Raw genomic sequence first — 22,191 nt, forward strand, 5'->3', positions numbered from 1 at the left:
CCGAGTCCAACGATACCAAATATGTCGGGTTTCGTCTCACGGATGGCGTAGCGTAGCGATTTAGCGCGAAAAAAACACTTGGCGATATCTTCAAAACCGCTGTTCCGATCGAGACGAAACCACCGCCAGAAACACGGAATCATAGCTTGTTAACTACACGCTAATGCCCAAATGCGTAAATATTGATAGTAAGGGGTAGTAAAATTCAAACAAAGTCATGTGTCAGTCATTTTTTACGTGTTTTTTCATATAAATGTTTATAACTCGGAAGTAAATTGAGATATTTGCACCAAAATCGACACACATATGTATGGGGTCACTCTGAGGACACATAAAAAAAATTGTGGGACTGAGCCTCTTGGTGGCGCTATAATAGAACAAAACGTGAAATTCCCATTGACTTCAATACAGTTTTGTGAAATACAATGCTATACTAAACAAATGCTTTGGTCTAACATTACGAAACTCAGTGTGTGCCATAAGCAGCATGCCCTGAAGGTACTCAAAAGATTTTGAGACAGCGCCACCTGTTGGTCAAAAGTTATAATTAATTTCTGAGAACGCTAATAACTTTTGAATAAATTTGCCTATTGCAATGAAACTGATCTTAATAGATTCCTTGGGTTATGCCGAAAACATAGATATCAGGTTTTGCATAATCAGCCAAACTTCCTGTCCGCCATCTTTATTTCTTTGAAAAGCCTTCTTTTTCGAACTCCTCCTAGATCGTTTGTCCGATTTTCACGAAAATTTAATCGCATCATCTCCAGACCGTGCCGACTAAAAGTTATGAATTGCACGATGATAGACAAAACCGTTTTGGTATACCACAGCATCAAAGTTTAGGCATGCTGCCAAAATTACTATTTAGGCTTTATCTCTGCAATGCCTTCACATTTTGACACCAAACTTTGCATGTGTCATTGTCACCTCCCTCTGACCACATCACATCTATTTCGGAACTGCGCCACCTATTGTTCGAAAGTGATAACCCATTAAATCATCTTATAAGTTAATGTTTATGTGATTTTTTTAGCCATTTGCCCAAAGTTCTCTCAAAATGCCCTTAATTGCTCCTTGCTGCAGTTGGTCTGCCACTCCTAGCCATTTTGGCATATGTTGCCGCTTCTTGCGCTTGGCCCCGGTAATGGCTGCTTGCAGCTATATTTATTATTATTATTATTATCATCAATAGTGCCATTGTCAATGCTGTATTAGAATTAAGTGTCATTATCAAAAAAAAATAAAAAATCTGTTATATTTTTAATATATCAAATATATATTATTTGTTTCAATATCTGCTCCTCATCTACATCTTTCTTTTTCTCTCAGTCTCCTTAACCTGCCCTATTTCTTCGGCTCCTAAAGCTGAACTTTGACTGATAGTCTTTTCATTTTCGTCTGTGTTAGTGAAGATAGTAAGCTTAAATGATAATTATATATGAATTATTATCTTAAACAAGGTAATTTACTCAAGGCTACCAGGTCAGAATTGCCAATAGGGACCTTCTACAAGCATTGCAATTTGAAAAGTAATTTTAAATAATACAAATTATAGCTTCGTTTAACGCAGTTGGTGGAATTGGCAGACGTTCCCTCATCATGCGTTGTGGAAACGCGGCAACACTACCTCCTTTTTTGAAGGTACAATTTGTTCAATAACTATATATAACCTAAAAAGTACCCGATTCTAATGAAACCGAGTGGGTGTCAATTTCCACGTTACATTTAATAGTGTCAACAATGTTTAAAGATAGAATGAAGTCATCGAAACAGTTTTGATGACTTCATTCTATTTTTAAAAATATGGTTTGACACTATTAAATTTAACGCAGACACTGACACCCACTTGGTGTGGCTCATTTTCTTCTTTCATTGCATCTCGTTGGATAGTTTATCATTGCTGAGGAATTCAATGCCAAGTAGAGAACAAGAACAGTCTCTGAAATATATCAATTTTAGGAGATCTACTTTGCATGATATTTTGTATGTTTTTTTTTTTCCTGCAAGAACAACTATGACAAGCAAAATTTACTACGACTCAAGCTCAAGTGAAAACTGCACCGAAGTGGACGATCTCATGAAGCGCTACTACCTACCCGCCACATACGGGGCGATCTTCATCGTGGGCGCTGTGGGAAACATCATAGCTCTGCTGGTCTACGTGCTCAAACTTCGTCCCTGGAAGAGCTGCACCATCATCATGGTGAACCTCGTCATCACGGACCTTCTCTTTATGGTCAGCTTGCCCTTCTTGATCTACTACTACGTCCTTGACGACAGCTGGACGCTGGGGGTCACCATGTGCCGCTTTGCGCGATTCATGTTCCACTTCAACCTCTATGGCAGCATCCTCTTCCTCACCTGTCTGGCCATCTTCCGGTACGTGGCGATCGTGCATCCGTTGCACATGAAGAGAATCAAGCAGAAGCGATGGGGCGTGTTGGCTTGCGTCTTGGTTTGGGTCGTGACGATAAGCGAGTTAGGTCCGATTTTTAACATGTTTGAGACAGTGACAACGGACAATAAGACGTACTGTTTGGACTTTGCGAGCAACAACGTAAAAATAATCTGGCCGTATAGTTGGGTTTTGACCATCCTGGGATATTTGCTTCCTCTGCTCGTGGTCTGTCTTTGCTATTGGCGCATCATTAAAGAGCTAAAGAAGGGTCCTCATGTGGGATGCACGAAACGGGTTAAAGCAAGGCGACTCATCGTGTTGATAATAACGTGCTTTATTGTTTGCTTTCTTCCCTATCACGTGCTACGAGCTCTGAGAGTCTACACGAAACTCACTCCGGACGGCGACTGCATGCTGGACCGTGGCGTTCACGCCGCCTACATTATTTCGAGGCCGATCGCTGTGCTTAACATAATTTTCAACCTGCTGCTCTACACGTTATCGGGGGACTTTAAGCAGGCCTTCATGGATCTGTTCAAATGTGACCAGCTTATGGGGATCGGTAAAGTGTTTGTGATCAACAAACCCACCACCAATATCAAAAACGAGCAGAGCAGCTGAAACTCAAGCCACTGTTTCAGGCTTACCAGGCATGTCACTGTGAAATCACCAATTTATAAAGAGAGACTCCACCTAAAAAATATTCATGTAAATAATTAATGTTCTATCATCATTTACTAACTCTCATGTCTTTCCAAACCTGTATGACTTTCTTACTTTTGTGGAATATAAAAGTTGTTATTTAATATATGATGTAACCAAGGCCATTTCATTAAAAAACGGTCTTTGTTGCCCGCCACTATGGTCAAACAATGATGCAAATCCGTAAAGAATCCATTGCATTACTCCTGTACATTTATGGTAACTATGTTTGTGGCAGACGTATGTCTGTGTTTATTCATTGTGTGCTTGCTTTCCTTCATAAACATTGACTTTATGATGATGGCGTAAGTAATTTGGTGTTTGTCATACAAGATTAACAGCAGTAAAAGTGATTCACATTTGCATTGTTTACTTTTTAGCATGTACAGTACAGTAGCTGGGGCATCATTAATGGAGGGAAAGCCATTGTACGCCCACAAGACCGACAGTGCAATTGAACTGTGCCATTTGGGATTATGGGCTATGTAGGCGGCTCCCACGAGCACAGCATGCATGCAATTTGCATAATTTGATTGGTTATCTAGGCACGATGCAAAACATTAATGGGCTATATGCACGCATAAGTTCCGCATTTGACGTAAGGATGCTCGTCCATTTCCGGTTGTGTAGATTAAAGCGGAGGAAAACCGGAGAAAACGGGATTATGGCAGAGTCTTCAATATTTACTGTCCTCCCATCTTTGAAACGAAACGTACATACGTTTAGATGTAATTTTATATATAGTTGTTTATTTAATATAATTTTAAAAAGAAGCATAAACACAACGAGGGGTGTCTGTTTTATCTGTTTTTGTGACTAACGTTTCATTAGTATAACCATGGAGTATAAAATTCAATATAAATTCTCGGTATTGCATTGGACTCTATGATCGGCGGAAGTTATCGAGCATCCTTAATCCTTCACCGGAAATAACGCCGTGCATAGAGCCCATTGGCTGTGAGGCAGAGCCGAGCCCGACGTGACGCGGACTGAAGGGGTGGTATTTGCTATAACAACCGCCTGGCTATTATCCCGCTTATTACATGGCTGCCTAAATAAATCAATAATTTGACTGAAAATATTGATTTAAAAATGAGTTTATTGATTTAAGAACGATTGTATTGCTTCCGCTAAAGAAAATAGTCCGTTCCAACTCGGAACTGCGTGGCAACGCTCTGTTTTACATAGACGGTGTGTTATACTTAGCAGTGGTGTGTTATCAAGAAATAACAGACCACATTCTATATTGGAATTCTACCAAGCCATGTAATAAAGTCTATATGCCTATGTCACACTTCCTTCTTCCGGAACGCGGAGTAGGGATACAGAACTTCCGGTCAAAAGTATTTCTTGATAAGGATTTAGATTATCATCAGCCCTAGTGTCTAAACCATCTGAGGAATACTGGCTATGAGGTTGTGAAACGAAGTTTTTTGCTCCTGTTGAAGCTATGTTTGTATGAAATCAACCTTGTTTAAAGAAAAACGTTTTTTTCCGCGATCTTATGAAAAAAAATACACTACCCACAATCCTAAGCGTAGTAGCAACGTCTGCTGATTGGTCCAACTCGCTGTTACCATAGAAACGTTTACCTTACTGGCGAACTGTTAGAGCTACCCGCGGCTGTTGTTGTAGGCCTAGTGTGCCGGGTTGCTCTCTGCATCAGGACGTAGACAGCCATACCTCAGCTTTCACACTTTCCCACTTGAGAGTTTTCATTTACCATCCGAACCACATCGGCATATGTGACTTCAAGCGCGTTGCGGAGATATTTGGTCCAGCGGTATCTATCGGACTCCACCATTGTAAAAAGCTAACCGGAAGAGTCGTATCCCTACTAAAAGACGTACTTCCGGTATTCATTTTTTTCAGGACTTCATTTTTTTTCCATTAATGATATGCAGTATAACCATTTTTCTATTATAGAATATATATATATATTTGAACTCAATTATTATTATTATTATTTTTAAAAAGTGTATAGATAGATCATGGGATGATGCGGGCCCCCTACACACTGTCTTTGCATAGGGCCCGAGTAATACTACAGTCAAAGCAGCGGTCACTGTGTTTGAATAATATCTGCATGACACAATTGACTCTGGAGAGTGAAACTCAAACTTCTCAACGAACAATTTAATGCTTTTTGACATTTAATCTCAGTTGCTCAATTGAAAGTATTTTCTCTTGTATAACAGCATTCTGCGGATTTTCAGCTGATGTTTATGTTTTGAGGTCTTACAGTAAAGGAAGTGGACATGTGAAGCCTCCATAAAACCCCGTTTAGATGCAAAATAGGGCTTGTTTTTTTTGTAATTTATGCAAATTTAAGTCACCACTTTAGTGGAAGTGATTAACTAATGAAATAAAATTAGATGAAGCTCCGTATCTCAAGAATCGCCTCAGATTTCATCAGTTGTTCACACACGAGGAAACACCTCTCATTGACTGGATGAAAAGGAAGAAGAAGCTTCAGCATATTTGTTGTAAATAAACACTTGTTTAGTCTCCAAGGTGATTCGATCTAAGAGCAAAATGAAATGGGGTTTTCCAAGTTTCCTGGTTAACTGTATGAGAAGAAGTCCACATCAGTGAACTGAAATCACATGCTGTTTCTCTAGATCTGCAGTGCAAATTGCAGTTTTGTGGATCATGACTGTATGGTGACATACCTCTGTTCATAATCGGCTTCTCAGTCTAAAGAAGTTTTATATAGCCTAGTAAGTGACAGCTAAATATACAATTATGCAACATCACAAAAAGCACCATTTCTGTGATGACATCACAAAAACAACTGTTTCTCAATCCACATTTGAATGAGGTGAGGATAGCGACGTCTTTCTTTCTTGAACCAAGCATGAGAACATTTCTATTTCACAACCCAGAATACACTCCCCCAGTTCCACAATCTAAACCCTGTCTGTGAAACCAGGCCATACATTTCATGTGAGCATAAACTTGGTCTAAAGTATAAATAAAAGTGGCACAATTTTTTATAGTTGCCTTGCCAGGTAAGAACATATAACTGTGGGTAAGAATTTAAAGGGAATTTTTTTTAATGCATGAATCAAGAGGAAAAAGTCTCAATTTTTATGTCATTTCTTGGAGATAAGAAAAGAAAAAACCTGAGACAAAGAAATCTCACTCACGATCAGTCATAATGAATATATTGGGACATGATCAATATACTGTATGGTGATCAGCATGAGAGCATTGAGTGTTATACACACACTATATATATACTGTCCTGTAAAAAAAAAAAACACAAATCTGTGCAGATTTACTGCTAAAAGGAAACAACATCGCTAAAGTGTTTTCATAGCTCACACACAGTGTGATGCCATTTCATTTTTGCATTTTCGCTGGTATGTATTGTTTTATTTCCTGCACACACACGCATGTTATGTCACTATACACACCTGAAGTCTCTGCATGCCGGCACGCAAGGGAGTTCACACATAGGTCATGGTTATTCATAAAACTGTTAATTAAAATAATTAGTATTGATATTCTAAAAATAATCAAAAGATATTTATCTACTCAGCCGTTAATGATAATTGCCACAAAAAAAAAAAGAACAAAAAAAAAAGGAATGATAATTGGCATAAACAATGACGGTAAACAATGTTACAAATACAGATTATATTTCAAGTAAAGGCTGTTTTTAAACTTTCTATTCATCAAACAATCTTGAAAAACACTAATGATGCTGAATCAAAACAGAAAAGTTATTTTAAATTGTAAAAACATTTCACAATATTACCGTGTTTACTGTATTTTTGACCACATAAATGCAAACCTCAAACTTTTAACAGTGATATAATGCAGTCTTGCTGAGCAGAAGAGACTTCTTTCAGAAGCATTAAAAACAAAATATAAACTTTTGACTGGCACTGTATAAACTGTAGACTATTATATTATGCCTGCATAGGGTTTCAGTTTATATTTAAGTGTTTCACTCCCTCCAGTGGTTAAATTGGAGAACTTTCCCTAAGATTGATTTAATTATTGACTTTTTGATCGTATAACTTTTTACAGTGATGAACTTGCTTTATTTTAACCTAAAAGGAAAAAGCGATCCACACTTTGAAATCCACACCCATTTGCAATATATTGTCTACTAACTTCCGTTTTGGATGCACTAATTTTGATCTTGAATACTGTTTGGGATGGATATCAATATGGACAGCACTATTTATTCTCTTGACACAGTGCTCGTAAAACTGTATGAGCTCGAATGATAATTGCTCCTCGACCTGTCCAATACATGATCGGTTTATCATGCTAAACAGTGACACATGGCAAAATAACCATTGGTATCTTAAATGAGCGGTGCAAATCTTCAAAGGTTATTGTGTTCTGACAGCATTGACATCAATGGAAGTAATGTGGGCTTGTCTGTAACTCACTTCCCCATAGCCAAAATATGAAGATCAGACCTGTACGGCTCTAAATCCCGCCCATAGGATCATGTGCTGACAGATCATAATACCTGTGTGTTTTGATGTGACATAAATGAATGGGACAGACATTTATCACCAGGAACTGTTCATCAGAAGAGGGAGGATAGCTCAGGTGTTTAAACTCACCACAGTTCGTTTCTCTGAGGAACCAGCGGCTGGATGAGGAGCATCAGACCACATTGTAAGTAGCCTATTCACCTCTTCTAAAAACTGATTGCTGTTGGCTCTACTAGTATTTTGGCGTTTCATTTTTTAATTGTACAGTAAACATATCCTTTAAACAATACATTTATTTAAAGGTTATTTAACCCCAAAATTAAAATTTTGGCATAATTAGGGGAGCGCGGGGCACAACCTAACGCGGGGTTAAATGTAACACGGACTTTTTACATTCTCTCGCTGCCAGAAGACGGTCTCCCGCGAATTTGCGAAAAGTTTTGATTATATTTCGTGAATATACTGGACAAAGAGTGTTTTGACACTATGAAAGTAAATTTTTTCATCATAGCTTTTTTTGTTGTTGTTGATTTCTGGGTTGGATACGCTTCCAAATCTAACTTTATATTGCCTTAATCACTGTCTTGTTGGCCCAAACATAGCACCGTTTTGAAACATGACAGCAATTCCTAGCGACTGGTTAAAATATGTAGGCTAATACACAGCGGGGTTAGTTGTAACACAGTGTTACAACGCCGCCAAGTGTACAATGATAATCAAATGAAAACGGAGCCACACAACTTTCCAGGTTTGAGTATAAATTTAACTTTGTTGGACTTTCACAAACAATGTTGGAATTTAAAATGCTTAAAATTTAGTGTACTATGAATGATAACTTGTTTATTTATTAAAAATATGGCCTGTTTTTAATGTAATAAACCCTTAAAATTTTATTTTGAGCTAATTGTATTATTATTACTGTTATTATTATTATTATTAATAATAATTGTACATGCAGCTGCCACACACAAATCTAATTTAATTGCAATTACAATATTTATAATTGTATTTATTATTATTTATTGCAAAACTGTGCAGCCCTTTTCTATGTCTCTATATCCATGATATTGATCCACAATAGAAGGATGATTGGATGAGGGATGGATGGATGTGTGGATATCTGTCTATACCGATGCACAAACAATATCAAACTATTCAATTAAAATAGTACTGAATTATGTGTGTTACACACAAGTGTTACAACTAACCCCTCTGTCTGTGACAATTAGCATATGTTTTATTCACATATAAACATTAACCAACTCACACATCAGTTGAGGTAAAGGGAAGCTCAAGGATGTTCGCTTGATGTGCAAAAATGCTTCAGCAAGAACCAATGCAGTTTGTTCTTGCGCATCAATCAGGTTTGGTTGACCTTTTTTATGTTCATTGAACAACATTTATATGTGAATAAAAGCCTAAATTCAATCTTTTCGTCACAACGATCAAGTCTGTTTAGAAAATCTAAACCAAAACACTCAGCTCATATATTCTATTGTTTAAAAATAGAATGAAGTCATCAAAACTGTCCTGAATCAGGGTTCAGAGTGTTTTGATGACTTCATTCTATTGTTAAACAACATGGTTCTCATTGCATCTCGTTGGATAGATAGATGCACATCTGTTTATCATTGCTCAGGAATTCAATGCCAAGTAGAGAACAAGAGCAGTCTCTGAAATACTATCAATTTTAGGATATCAACTTTGCATGATGTGCGCTCTTTAACAATGTTTTGTATGTTTTTCTTCTGTAAGAACAACTATGGCGAGCCAGGTTTACTACGGCTCGAGTAACAGCACAAGTGAAAACTGCACCGAAGTGGACGATCTCATGAAGCGCTACTACCTACCCGCCACATACGGGGCGATCTTCATCGTGGGCGCTGTGGGAAACATCATAGCTCTGCTGGTCTACGTGCTCAAACTTCGTCCCTGGAAGAGCTGCACCATCATCATGGTGAACCTCGTCATCACGGACCTTCTCTTTATGGTCAGCTTGCCCTTCTTGATCTACTACTACGTCCTTGACGACAGCTGGACGCTGGGGGTCACCATGTGCCGCTTTGCGCGATTCATGTTCCACTTCAACCTCTATGGCAGCATCCTCTTCCTCACCTGTCTGGCCATCTTCCGGTACGTGGCGATCGTGCATCCGTTGCACATGCAGAGCCTCAAACAGAAGCGATGGGGCGTGTTGGCTTGCGTCTTGGTTTGGGTCGTGACGACAGGCGAGTTAGCGCCGATTTTTAACATGTTTGAGACAGTTCCAACGGACAATAAGACATACTGTTTGGACTTTGCGAGCAACAAAACTGAAATCGTCTGGCCGTATAGTTGGGCTTTGACCATCCTGGGATATTTGCTTCCTCTGCTCGTGGTCTGTCTTTGCTATTGGCGCATCATTAAAGAGCTAAAGAAGGGTCCTCATGTGGGAAACAAGAGACGAGTTAAAGCAAGGCGACTCATCGTGTTGATAATAACGTGCTTTGTTGTTTGCTTTCTTCCTTTTCACGTGCTACGAGCTCTGAGAATCTACACAAGACTCACTCCGGACGCCGACTGCATGCTGGACCGTGGCGCTCACGCCGCCTACATTATTTCGAGGCCGATCGCTGTAATCAACGTCATTTTCAACCTGCTGCTCTACACGTTGTCGAGGGACTTTAAGCAGGCCTTCAAAGATCTGTTTAAATGTGACCAGCTCATGTCAAAGACTAAGGGGATCATTAAAGTGTTTGTGATCAACACACCCACGACTAATACTACACGTGAGCAAAGCAGCTGAAACTCAAGCCACTGTCTTACGAGCCAGAGTCAACGTCACTGTGAAATCACCAATATATGAAGGGATACTCCACCTAGAAATGAACGTTCTGTCATTTACTCACTCTTATGTCATTCCAAATCTGAAATACTGAAGTACTGAAATATCTGAAACACTTCCAATACTCATTTTCCATATAATAGACACATAATATTATTATTATTATTAAGGCTGTCAAGCGATTAATCGCATCCAAAATAAAAGTTTGTGTTTACACAATATACGTGGGTGCATATAATTATTTTATATATATATATAAATACACACATATGGTTGTATATATTTAAGAAATATTTTCATGTATATACTGTATATAGATTTATTATATATCAAAAATTTTATATAGAAATAATATTTTTTTCTTAAATATACATGCATGTGTATGTATTTATATATATATATATATAATTATACACAGTGCACCCACATATATTATGTAAACACAAACTTTTATTTTGGATGCGATTAATCGCAATTAATCGTTTGACAGCCCTAATTATTATTAATGTTATTTGTTTTGTACGTGTTTTTTATTATCTGTAAAGGCAGCTACTACTACACACTCTTATGTCCATGACAAATTTCCCCTAGGGGACAATAAAGTATAATCTATTCTATTCTATTCCACAATACCAGTTGTGCTTTCTCTCTCTCTCATCTCGCCAACAGTAAGTTACACACAAACCCGGCTGCACTCATTCACTCGTTTCATTTGCTCCGGATGAATATTGTTAGTGTTACAGGACTTGAATTTCAGCATGGGATTGTGCATAATTGTACTCGTTCCTGCAGATTTTGTGCTCACACCTAAAGTGCATGCGCATAAAGCTGCCTCTCAGTACTAAATTGAGTTCTTTTTCACTGCTTATTGTGCTTAAATAAACACAAAATAATGTCAAAATGTCGGTCTTGGTGAGTATTTATGTAAACACAGTTACAGTGAACATAAAAAGTTGAGAAAGAAAACACATGTTTAACAGTATGGATCCATGTGTCAGGTCTTAAAGTGACAGCAGCCTAATGGTACGTTCACACAGGACGCGAATAGCGCATCAGGCGCGAATGATTTCAATGTTAAGTTAATGCAAAGACACGTTACGCGCGTAAAAAAATTCCTGCGGCGCGAAGGCGCCTCATTCGCGCGAATTGACAACCCGATCTCACGGGAATTCGTACGAATTTTACGAGGTGGCTAATTCGTAACAATTTGTACGACCTCACTCGTACGAATTAGTACGATTTAGCTAATTCGTACATATTTTACGAATTAGCCAATTCGTATGAATTCGTACGAATTACCTACCCCTGACCCCGCCCCTAAACATAACCGTCACGTGGGTTTAGACAAATCGTACAAATTTGTACGAGTGAGGTTGTATGAATTAGTACGAATTAGCCACTTTTGAATCATTCGTACGAATTGGTACGAATTGGTCGTGAGATAGGGTAGGAATTGAGCATCTGGCGCAATAGCGCAAATTATTTAGTGCCATTTGTGCCTTCACGCGTTTGACGCGAATTCGCGTCTGCCGCCGAGTTGAAAAATCTGAACTTTGGCGTGAAGCATTAACCAATCAGGAGCCTAGCTACTTGCTCACGTGGTGAAGTGTCTGGATGCTTCAATAAATTATTTTGTAATGTGACTAAATGCATGGTGGGATTATGCACAACAAAGCAAATATTTTATCACTTAAAACATTATTTCTATATACAAGACATGTTCATTTTGTATTGAATGTTATTCATTCCATATCTAGATTATATGAAATAGTATTATGATGTAAAGACAATCAACGTTCGTGTCTGGACGTGAGAGAGAAAAAAAAATCACAGGACAAGTTAATAACTTTTGGAAGCTGGCTCTATTTATCGTCAAAACAAAAATAAATGACAGCTAGATTAGATGGATGAGGGCGAGGGTGATCCTCGCTCCGATGCGGGACAACAGGTCATTAAACTGGGCGCGGGACAGGCGGAAGTACCGCTGACAGCGGCCGTCATCCAGCGCAGCTCCTGGAGCGAGCAAATAAAACTAGCCAAACGGTTCACCTCAGAAGGCTCCGGAGGACACAAATATACGGCGACGATGATCCCCACGCCACTGTTCTGCTCTCCAGACTAAATACAGAGCGGTGACTCTCTCGATGAATGCTCGGTCGACATAAAAACAATGGCCGCCAACGGATTTCGATTCTGACGCGCGTCTCGCGCGTAAATTTCGCTTCAAACTTTTGTTTTTACGCGCGTCAGTTTCACTCTTGACACGCGAATTAACACAAAGCGGTCAAGCGTCAAACTAGACGCGTCAGGCGCGAATTTGACGCGCGATTCACGTCCGGTGTGAATGTAGCATAATATACCTGTTGCTGAATGTATTGAAAATGTAGCTCAACCAGAGCCTGTTGCTAACAATGCCAAGGCCATGGGTTTGATATCCCAGCAAATGCATCATGAAACATCATGCCATCTCACAAATGCATGAACATGTAACCAACCCAAGGCCATTTTAAGACAAACCACCCATGTCGCCATCAGCATTTCAATACCCTATGTGTGCCACAATGGTCAAAAAATGGCCCTGATGTAAACATGCTTATCTGTAAAGATGGTATTGCAATGTTCCTGTGCATTTATCTATGTTTGTGGCAGCTGTATGTCTGTGTTTATTCAATGTGTGCTTGCTTTCCTTAATAAACATTGACTTTATGATGATGACGGACGTAGTATAATCTGTTTGCCACAAGATTAACAGCAGTAAAAGTACTTAAAAAGACATTTGTATTGTTTACTTTTTGGTATGTACAGAGTATAACATTTGGTCCCACTTTATATTAAATGGCTTTAAGTAGAATACTTACATTGAAATTAATCATTTTGATACAATGAACCTATTGTGTACATACATGTTTTTACAGTGTACTTATATTTTGAAAATACCTGCATGTAATTACAGATGTAATTACTGTTGACCCTTAAACCGACCCATATCACACACACCTGTTTTACAATACAACATGAAAACGATAAGTGCATTGTACCTTGCCCACACATTGGGTGGGTTTTAAAGGACCTGAATGGTTTAAGTCTTATCTGTCAAATAGGAAGTTTAGTGTTAATATTGGGGAATATTAATCAAAGGCTTTTTTCTGTTTTGTGGTGTTCCACAGGGATCTATTTTAGGTCCGATTCTTTTTTCGCTATATATTTGTTCAATTATAGTCTATTTTCAGGAAACATGGGTTTTTTTGAAACACTCAAGTTTATTTACCCCTAAAACCAATTTGTAATGGACTGGTAAAAATTGGGGCCTGCCTATCTGATGTGAAAGCTTAGCCTTAGTTATCTCTACATTTTCTAAATTTTAATTGAAATGTTAGTGTTTGGCTCATCTAATCCTCTTAGTTAAATAACCCTAGGTAATTTAGCTCTTTCTGCAAAGTCTTGGGTAAAGAAATTTGACAAACAGATAAACTCAGTGGTCAAGTGCATTTTCAACATCGAGGCTATAGCAACTCACTGTATTACACTGTATTACGGTTACAGATGGTACAAAATGCGGCGGCAAGACTTCTAACAGATAGAAAAAGGGACCATACTACTCCAGTGCTAGACGTCATTTGCACTGGTTGCCTGTACGATACCGTGTTGATTTTAAAATTCTTCTTTTGTTTTTTAAATGCTTAAATGGTTTGGCCCCACCTTACCTCTCGGATTTACCTTTTAGCATTAGATTTGCCAACCCGATATCATGGCAATTCGTACGAATTTTACGAGGTGGCTAATTCGTAACAATTTGTATGACCTCATTTGTACGAATTAGTATGATTTTTGCTAAATCGTACGTATTTTACGAGTTGGCCAATTCCTATGAATTCGTACGAATGACCTGCCCCTGACCCCGCCCCTAAACCTACCCATCACGTGGGTTTAGACAAATCGTACGAATTCGTAAGAGTGAGGTCGTATGAATTGGTACGAATTAGCCACTTTTTAATCTCTCGTACAAATTCGTACGAATTGGTCGTGAGTTAGCGTTGGATTTGCTCCATCCTTGTCTGTTTTTAAATCTAGGCTAAAAACCTATCTTTTTGATTTAGCATGTTAAGGATGAAATGCATTGTTTTTATTTGTCTTTTGTCTTGATGTAAAGTACACCGGTCAACTGGTGTTGTGTTTAGTAGTGCGATAGAAATAAAATTGGCATTGTACTTATTTTTTATTGTCCTTAAAGCCACTTAATATAAAGTGGGACCAAACATTTAAATCAGAGATGTAACTGTGTTTGAATAATATCTGCATGACACGATTGACTCTGCAGAGTGAAACTTACAAACAAATGTTGGTATTTTGTTCAGAGCATTTTTACTTTCAGTTGCTCAGTTAATAGTTTTTGTTTTACATAACCTCATGGAAACTGACTCATTCATATGGTCTAAATGGAGAAACTGGTTAAACAAATTCATCAGAAAAATAGTTCTTGTATAACAGTGTGTTCTGCAGAATCCTATCTGATGTTTGGACGCACTGTTTTACAGTAAAGGAAGAGGAAATGTGAAGCCTCCTTCAAAACCCAATTGATATGCAAATCAGGGACATTTCAAGAGATTTCTGTCACAGTTCACACATTATACGGAAGATGTCTAAATCAAATGTTTAACTTTTTTTGTTTTTTTGTTATTTACGTGAATTTAAGCCACCACTTTAGTGGAAGGGATTATATGTAATGATATTAGATTAGATGAAGTTCCTCATTGACTTTACCTCGTAGCCTATTATCTCAAGAATCGCCTCAGATTTCATCAGTTGTTCACACACGAGGAAACACCTCTCATTGACTGGATGAAAAGGAAGAAGAAGCTTCGGCATATTTACTCTAAATAAACACTTGTTTAGTGTCCAAGGTGATTAGATAAGAGCAAAATGAAACGGGTTTTTCCAAGTTTCCCAGTTAACTGTATGAGAAGAAGTCCACATCAGTGAACTGAAATCACATGCTGTTTCTCTAGATCTGCAGTGCAAATTGCAGTTTGATGGTTTGTGGATCATGACTTTAGATTATATGCATGGAGACACTCTGTTCATAATCTGCTTTTCAGTCTAGAGAAGTTTTAGAATAGTAACCAGTGACAGCTAAATATACAATTATGCAACATCACAAAAAGCACCGTTTCTGTGATGCTGCATATAGCGTGAGTCATTGACGTCACAAAAACAACAGTTTCTCAATCCATATTTGAATGAGGTGAGAATAGAGACATCTTTCTTTCTTGAACCAACCCCATGAACATTTCTATTTCACAACCCAGAATACACTCCCCCGGTTCCACAGACGTATTACACGTCATAAAGTGCGTATCATACTAAAAACTATTTTTAGTATAAATGGCAAGAGAAATAACATTCGTGGAATAGATAAGCACTTTCATGAGACTGTGTTGGTTTGAATATATGGCATAGCCCTTCCCTAAAAAATCAACCCTCAACAAACTACTTGTCTGGCCTTAAAATGTATAATAGAGCCTGACCGATAAAGGATTTTAAAGGCCGATACCGATACAAATATTTTTGGGTTTTGGAATCCGATATTCCGATATATCGGCCGATATTTTATTTATTTATTTATTTAAACTGGACATGATAGTCACAAATTTTGTCATGCTTGTTTGAGTTAAGAGAACTGATGGGGATGTTCTTTTAATTGTTGTTTAAGCAATGTATGTATCGTGAACAATTCAACGAGTGTTGCCAACAGGGACGGTGTAGAGTGCCCTCTGGTGGACAAACTATACAACTCCAACACTCATGACATGGTTCAAGCGTGTTTCGTCTGTTTTTATGTTATTTTTCAAATATTCATTTATCGGCCATTATAACTGCCGATACCGATAGTTTGGAAAATGCCTAATATCGGCCGATAATATCGGTCTGCCGATATATCGTTCTGGCTCTAATTTATAATGCAGAATTTTATCTGATTAAACCAGGATTATGCTTAGTTAAATTAGGGCATTTAAGTAGCTTTTATAAACATTCCTTTGAAAAAAGACAAAACAAAGACACGAGAAATAACATTTGTTGAATCGATACATCTTTCAGGAGATTCAAATGCACATACCTATAGAACGAACTCTTAATACGCATGTGTGCGATATCAGCGTTCTCACAGGTTTGCGTTTTTAAAGTTTGCAAAGAGTGCATTTTGATATTTTTCGGTCAAACCGTTCTTGTCTGTCAGTCATATAATGGAGGTCTATGGTCACCACCTCAAAGAGCATGCACAGAGAAGTCCAGATCAAACATGATTTAATGACTCGTAAATGTAAGTACACATTGATGGCCTAAGACACGAAACGAGCGGTTTGTGTGAGAAAACCAACAGTATTTATATCGTTAAAACGATATAAATACTGTTCGTTTTCTCACACAAACCGCTCGAGGCAAGCTAAAACATACCAAAAATTAATTTCAAAGTGAACTATCCCTTTAAGAGTTTTCTGTTAGAACAGTGTCCCGTTAGCGGCCCCTAAGTTAATAACTAATGATCGTTGTGACGAAAGTGAATCAATCAAAACTAACTTTAGCTGGACTTCTGCCAAAACAATCTGTTATTTTAATTCCCTATCATCACTGTTTGAAATAATCTACATTGTAAAACCGCTGTATAAATGAAGATGACTGTCCCTGTCTGTGAAACCAGGCCATATTCTACATTTCATGTGAGCATAAATTTGGTCTCAGATCTTTGTCCTAAAATTCACTAATAACTATAAATAAAAACGGCACTATCAACTTAAAGTTGGGAGGTAAGAACTTTGTGGGTACGAATTTGAATAATTGAGTAATATACTGTATGCTGATCATCATGAGAGCATTGAGTGTTATACACACATCAGACTGTCCAAAACAAAAAACACAAATCTGTGCAGATTTACTGCTAAAAGGAAACAACATCGCTAAAGTGTTTTCATAGCTCACACACAGTGTGATGCCATTTCATTTTTGCATTTTCGCTGGTATGTATTGTTTTATTTCCTGCTTACACACACGCATGTTATGTCATTATACACACCTGAAGTCTCTGCCGGCATGCGAGGGAGTTCACACACTTGGTCATTATTCATAAAACTCTTCATTAAAATAATTGGTATTGATATTTTAAAAATATACTAAAGGTATTTATCTACTCAGCCGTTAGGAATGATAATTGGCATAAACAATGACGGTAAACAATGTTACAAATACAGATTATATTACAAATAAAGGCTGTTTTTTTACTTTCTATTCATCAAACAATCTTGGAAAGCAAAATGTATCATGGTTTACACTAAAATATGAAGCAGCAACGCTGTTTTAAACATTGATAATAATCAGAAATGTTTCTTGAGCATCAGATCATCATATTAGAGTGATTTCTGACGGATCATGTGACTCTGAAGACTTGAGTAATGATCCATGATCACAGGATATAAATTACATTTGACTATATTCACATAGAAAACATCTGTTTTAAGTTGTAATAATATTTCACTGATTTTACAATAGTTTTGATGAAATAAACACAGCCTTGGTGCAAAGAAAAGATAAGAGAGAGATCATAAACACACACAAAAAATCTTACAAACTTTTAAATGTGTATATGTGTGTATTTTAGGTGCTTTAATTGGTCACTATTTTCAGTGTTCACTACAGCTAAAACAGTGGTGTGAGTGACAAAAAAGTAAATTAAGATAAATAAATAAATATGAGCTGGCCAAAATAAATAATAAGTATAAGAACTGAAATTGTTTAAATGTAAACCATATCTCTTAACTTCTTTAGAGCTTTATGATGATTAATACGCATTTTTGATAAAAGTCTCAGCTCTCAATCATCAACTGGAGTTGAAACGGTTGCAAGTGAGATACAATTGTGGCGTTACTTTACATTCTAAAAAATGCTGGGTTGTTTTAACCCAAATTTGGGTCAAATATGGACAAACCCAAAAGTTGGGTTAAAAAGTGAAAGTTGAAAGTGGGTTCAAATTTGAAATGACATTTTTAACCCAACATTTGGGCTTGTCCATATTTGACCCAAATTTGGGTTAAAACAACCCAGCATTGTTTAGAGTGTATCAAAAGCGTGGAAAACCACAAGAGCTGAGGGCGTCACACTGCTACTATATCAAGTGATAGTAAATACAAATTTGTACAATGCAAACGATTAATTCTGCACACTATGATTTTGAAATCATATGGGAAACTCAAGTAGCTATGCAGAAAACTTCTAGCAGAACAGGCTAAACAGGTTTATTGTGCATATTTACACTGCCACCTTTGGCTTTTGTTTGTTTATTTGAGACATTTTAATTTAATATTCAACAATATTACTGATCTGCCTGCATTGACATCATTATATGAGAATGATGACATCACTGTTTTCTCCAGAGCGGCTATTACTACGCTATCTCACGACCAATTCGTACGAATTGGAGTGTTTAAAAAGTGGCTAATTCGTACTAATTCATACGAATTCGTACGATTTGTCCAAACCCACCTGATGGGTAGGTTTAGGGGCGGGGTCAGGGGTAGGTCATTCGTACGAATTCATACGAATTGGCCAATTCGTAAAATATGTACGATTTAGCAAAAACGTACTGATTCAGACGAGTGAGGTCGTACGAATTGTTACGAATTAGCCACCTCGTAAAATTCGTACGAATTCTCGTGAGATCGGGTTGGCTCTTATATAGGCTATATATAAATGAACTAAATTAATAACTTTTTTTACAACATTTTTACAGCATTATTTTCCAGTTATCGCTGTAAAGAAACAATCTGCAGTGCTTTATAAATAAAGGTAACTTGATTGTGTAGGCCTACTTCAGTAAATGAAACACAAACCTGTAGTTAATTCAGACGCAATCTTTACTTTCAGGCACATGTACTAAAGCTCTCCTGTTAAAGTTCACAGGAGGCTGGAGTTAATTGAATCAATTTCGATTGGAGAACTTTATTTTACAACTTTGTTTGGAGAAGAGAACTTGGTGTTTCCCAAAACCGTCGTTCGAATGTACATTCGCAAACAGCGTCACAGAGTTGTGTGTTTGAGCGACAGATCTCGAGAATAGTTTCTAGTGTGCATGACATGTGAAAAATAAGCAAGCTGGTATTCAGTGCAACCTGTGTTTTTTATTTATAATACATATAAATGTGTTTTACGTCTTTGAGTTTGTCGAGAGATTTAAAGCAACATTTTTGAAGAGTGTGCATGTGCGAACGTGGTGAGTGATTGAATCTGGAAATAAAGCTAAATTTGCTTTATTAAATAATAATAATAAGAAAAATAACTGAGAAAAATTTGAATTAGTCAAAATTGAAAATGAAATGCCATTTGAATGCCATGAAAAAATGAAATTTGAATGCCATGTCCGTAATTTAGCAAGTGAGGATAGGAGCAGGCTTCACTCAATGCATATACTTATAAACTTTAAGAGTGCTGGCCTGGATGATTAGTTCACTTTGAAATGAATTTTTGGTATGTTTTAACTTACCTCAAAGGCATCCAAGATCTTTGTTTCCACAGTAGTTTCAGTTTTGATATTTTTAGGTCAAACCGTTCTTGTCTGTCAGTCATATAATGCAGGTCTATGGTCACCACCTCAAAGATCATGCACAGAGAAGTCCAGATTAAACATGATTTAATGACTCATAAATTGTACACATTGATGGCCTAAGACACCAAACGAGCGGTTTGTGTGAGAAAACGAACAGTATTTTTATCATTTTTACCTCTTGATCTGAGGACATGGATGGAATGCATTGTCATGAAGGCTAATTAAAATAATAGTTTCCCAATACTCGCACTGGTTTCTCATTTGTACATCCTGCTTTACTTATGGGAAATTAGAGTTACCTGTAAAACACACACACATTCACACACATCTAAACCACAATTAACATGTTCTCGGCCAAAGAGCTAACCCAAGTCCGCTTTCACATTTTGTTTGAGAACAATGTGGCATTTGATACCAAACTCAGTTGGCATGAAAATGTCACGTCAGGTGACTTACGGGAAGTAATTAATCCAAACAATTAGAGCAGACGAGAAACCTGAGGTCAAATCTGCTGGGAAACGTTAAGCATCGCATCGCCAAGATTCTTCACCGTCTCTATTCATGCAGGTGTGCAAATATGCAGTTTATCGGCTGCTGTTTCCAGTGCTTTTCGTCCTTCAGCGGAATTGGCCACAAATATACATAGGCCAGGTTTCAAAGAAAGAAAACCACAAAGGCCTCAATACAGAAATACAGCTACAAACTAGTCAGCTTTGTAGACCACCAGCCAAGCAAATATAAAAGTGACAGAGAGTCGCTGAAAGCATTTTATTTCAGTCGCTTTGCTAACATGGAGTGAGCAAGGGTAAATGTTTATGGTTGGATAGTTCAATATTTGAATGTTGAATTATTTAGACAAGGGTTTTTAATTAGCCCACATGATTTCGCTGAGCTTAGACGTGAAAATACAAACTGAAATGGTTGTGATTTATGAATGCTTTGGTATATAGACCCTTTAAGGTTGGTTTCTTTTTAAAGAAGACAGCAGATTATTGCTAAAGTAAAAGCACTTCAAAATAGGAACGTAAATCAAATGTATTGAAACTGTACATAAAAGTAGCCTAATATAAAACATTTTGGTAACACTTTATTTTACGGTGTCCGCAATTACTTAATTACTTAGCAGTAATAACTAAGTTATGGAACAGCCTGTACTAATTATTTGTATACAAATAATTACATATCTACTTTTGCATATATGTAACGGGCCGAGTTGTTTGTCATTGAATAAGACAGTACTACACAATGTAAGAAATACTTAAATAAGTTACTAAGGTGTGAAAAAAGCACATGGTCATTTTGTACCTTCTGTAGGGTGTTGCACGTATAAGGTACACTCTTAAGAAATGGTTTTATTTAGAACCAGAAATGGTTCCATCCCCCGCTTCATATATGGAACTCCAAAATGGTTCTATATAGAACCATTTTTTTTGGTAAAAGGTTCTATTGGCCATGTATGGAACCCCAGGGTTCTATATGGAACCCAGAGGAACCCTTTTTTTAAGAGTGTATAGAACCTTTTAGGGGTTCCAAAATACGTAGTGCTGATAGAACCTTTTCTTCTAAGAGTGTATGTACATACACATGAAGTGCACTTAAGTACAACCTTGGTTGTTCAAAATTCCATAACGTCTACCACTAAGTAATTAATTAAGTAAAACGGAAACCGTAAAATAAAGTGTTACCAACAGTTTATATATATATAAAAAAAACATATTTTACAAAATAATTTTTACTCTTTCAAATCAAAGCCCAGTTGTGTTCCAAAATTAAAGTTAATTTCACAAAAATGTTAGTTCCTATGAGATTTTGTTTAGGCGTAATACCAAAACTAGCCACCGGGTAAAACACCCATATTCTATTTAATTAATTTGATGCTTTAACAAAATCACAAATCAGTCATCAAATGTGGAGTCTTAGACCTTTCCGACAATGTGTGTTTTGTCAAGATTAGAAAGTTTTGATTGTAAAATAGTTTAATAATATGAAACATGACACCACCCACTAGGGGGAGGAGCCTGCTAAAAGGATTTAAAGTAATGTTTCCATTGTAATGCAATGTCCAATTTCCAAACGGATGAATTTTGAGTTTAAGCTTTCAAATGACATATAATTTATGATGGTTACTAAAAGATAATGGAAAGAAAAAGGCAATACAAAAGTATAACGACAGTTAAGGGGTTAAAGAATGACAAACAAGCGTTGACAAACG

The 22,191-nt window shown here is 37.2% G+C and overlaps 2 protein-coding genes across 2 annotated transcripts; both read left to right on the top strand.

Annotated features, from left to right (window-relative positions):
- The first annotated feature begins 1,941 nt into the window (after positions 1 to 1,941).
- On the top strand, positions 1,942 to 3,429 carry LOC120460561 (2-oxoglutarate receptor 1-like). The gene has a single exon (XM_039648385.2). It carries the CDS (start codon positions 2,018 to 2,020, stop codon positions 3,020 to 3,022), a length of 1,005 nt encoding a protein of 334 aa, XP_039504319.2. The 5' UTR covers positions 1,942 to 2,017; the 3' UTR covers positions 3,023 to 3,429.
- Positions 3,430 to 7,612: 4,183 nt separating this feature from the next.
- Positions 7,613 to 10,460, top strand: LOC120460556 (2-oxoglutarate receptor 1). Its single transcript, XM_039648381.2, has 2 exons — positions 7,613 to 7,747; positions 9,319 to 10,460. Exon 2 carries the CDS (start codon positions 9,326 to 9,328, stop codon positions 10,346 to 10,348), a length of 1,023 nt encoding a protein of 340 aa, XP_039504315.2. The 5' UTR covers positions 7,613 to 7,747; positions 9,319 to 9,325; the 3' UTR covers positions 10,349 to 10,460.
- Positions 10,461 to 22,191: the final 11,731 nt, after the last annotated feature.

Source organism: Pimephales promelas, chromosome 6 (genome assembly GCF_988280905.1).
Source record: "Pimephales promelas chromosome 6, fPimPro1.hap1.1, whole genome shotgun sequence".
In the NCBI taxonomy this organism is placed as follows: domain Eukaryota; kingdom Metazoa; phylum Chordata; class Actinopteri; order Cypriniformes; family Leuciscidae; genus Pimephales; species Pimephales promelas.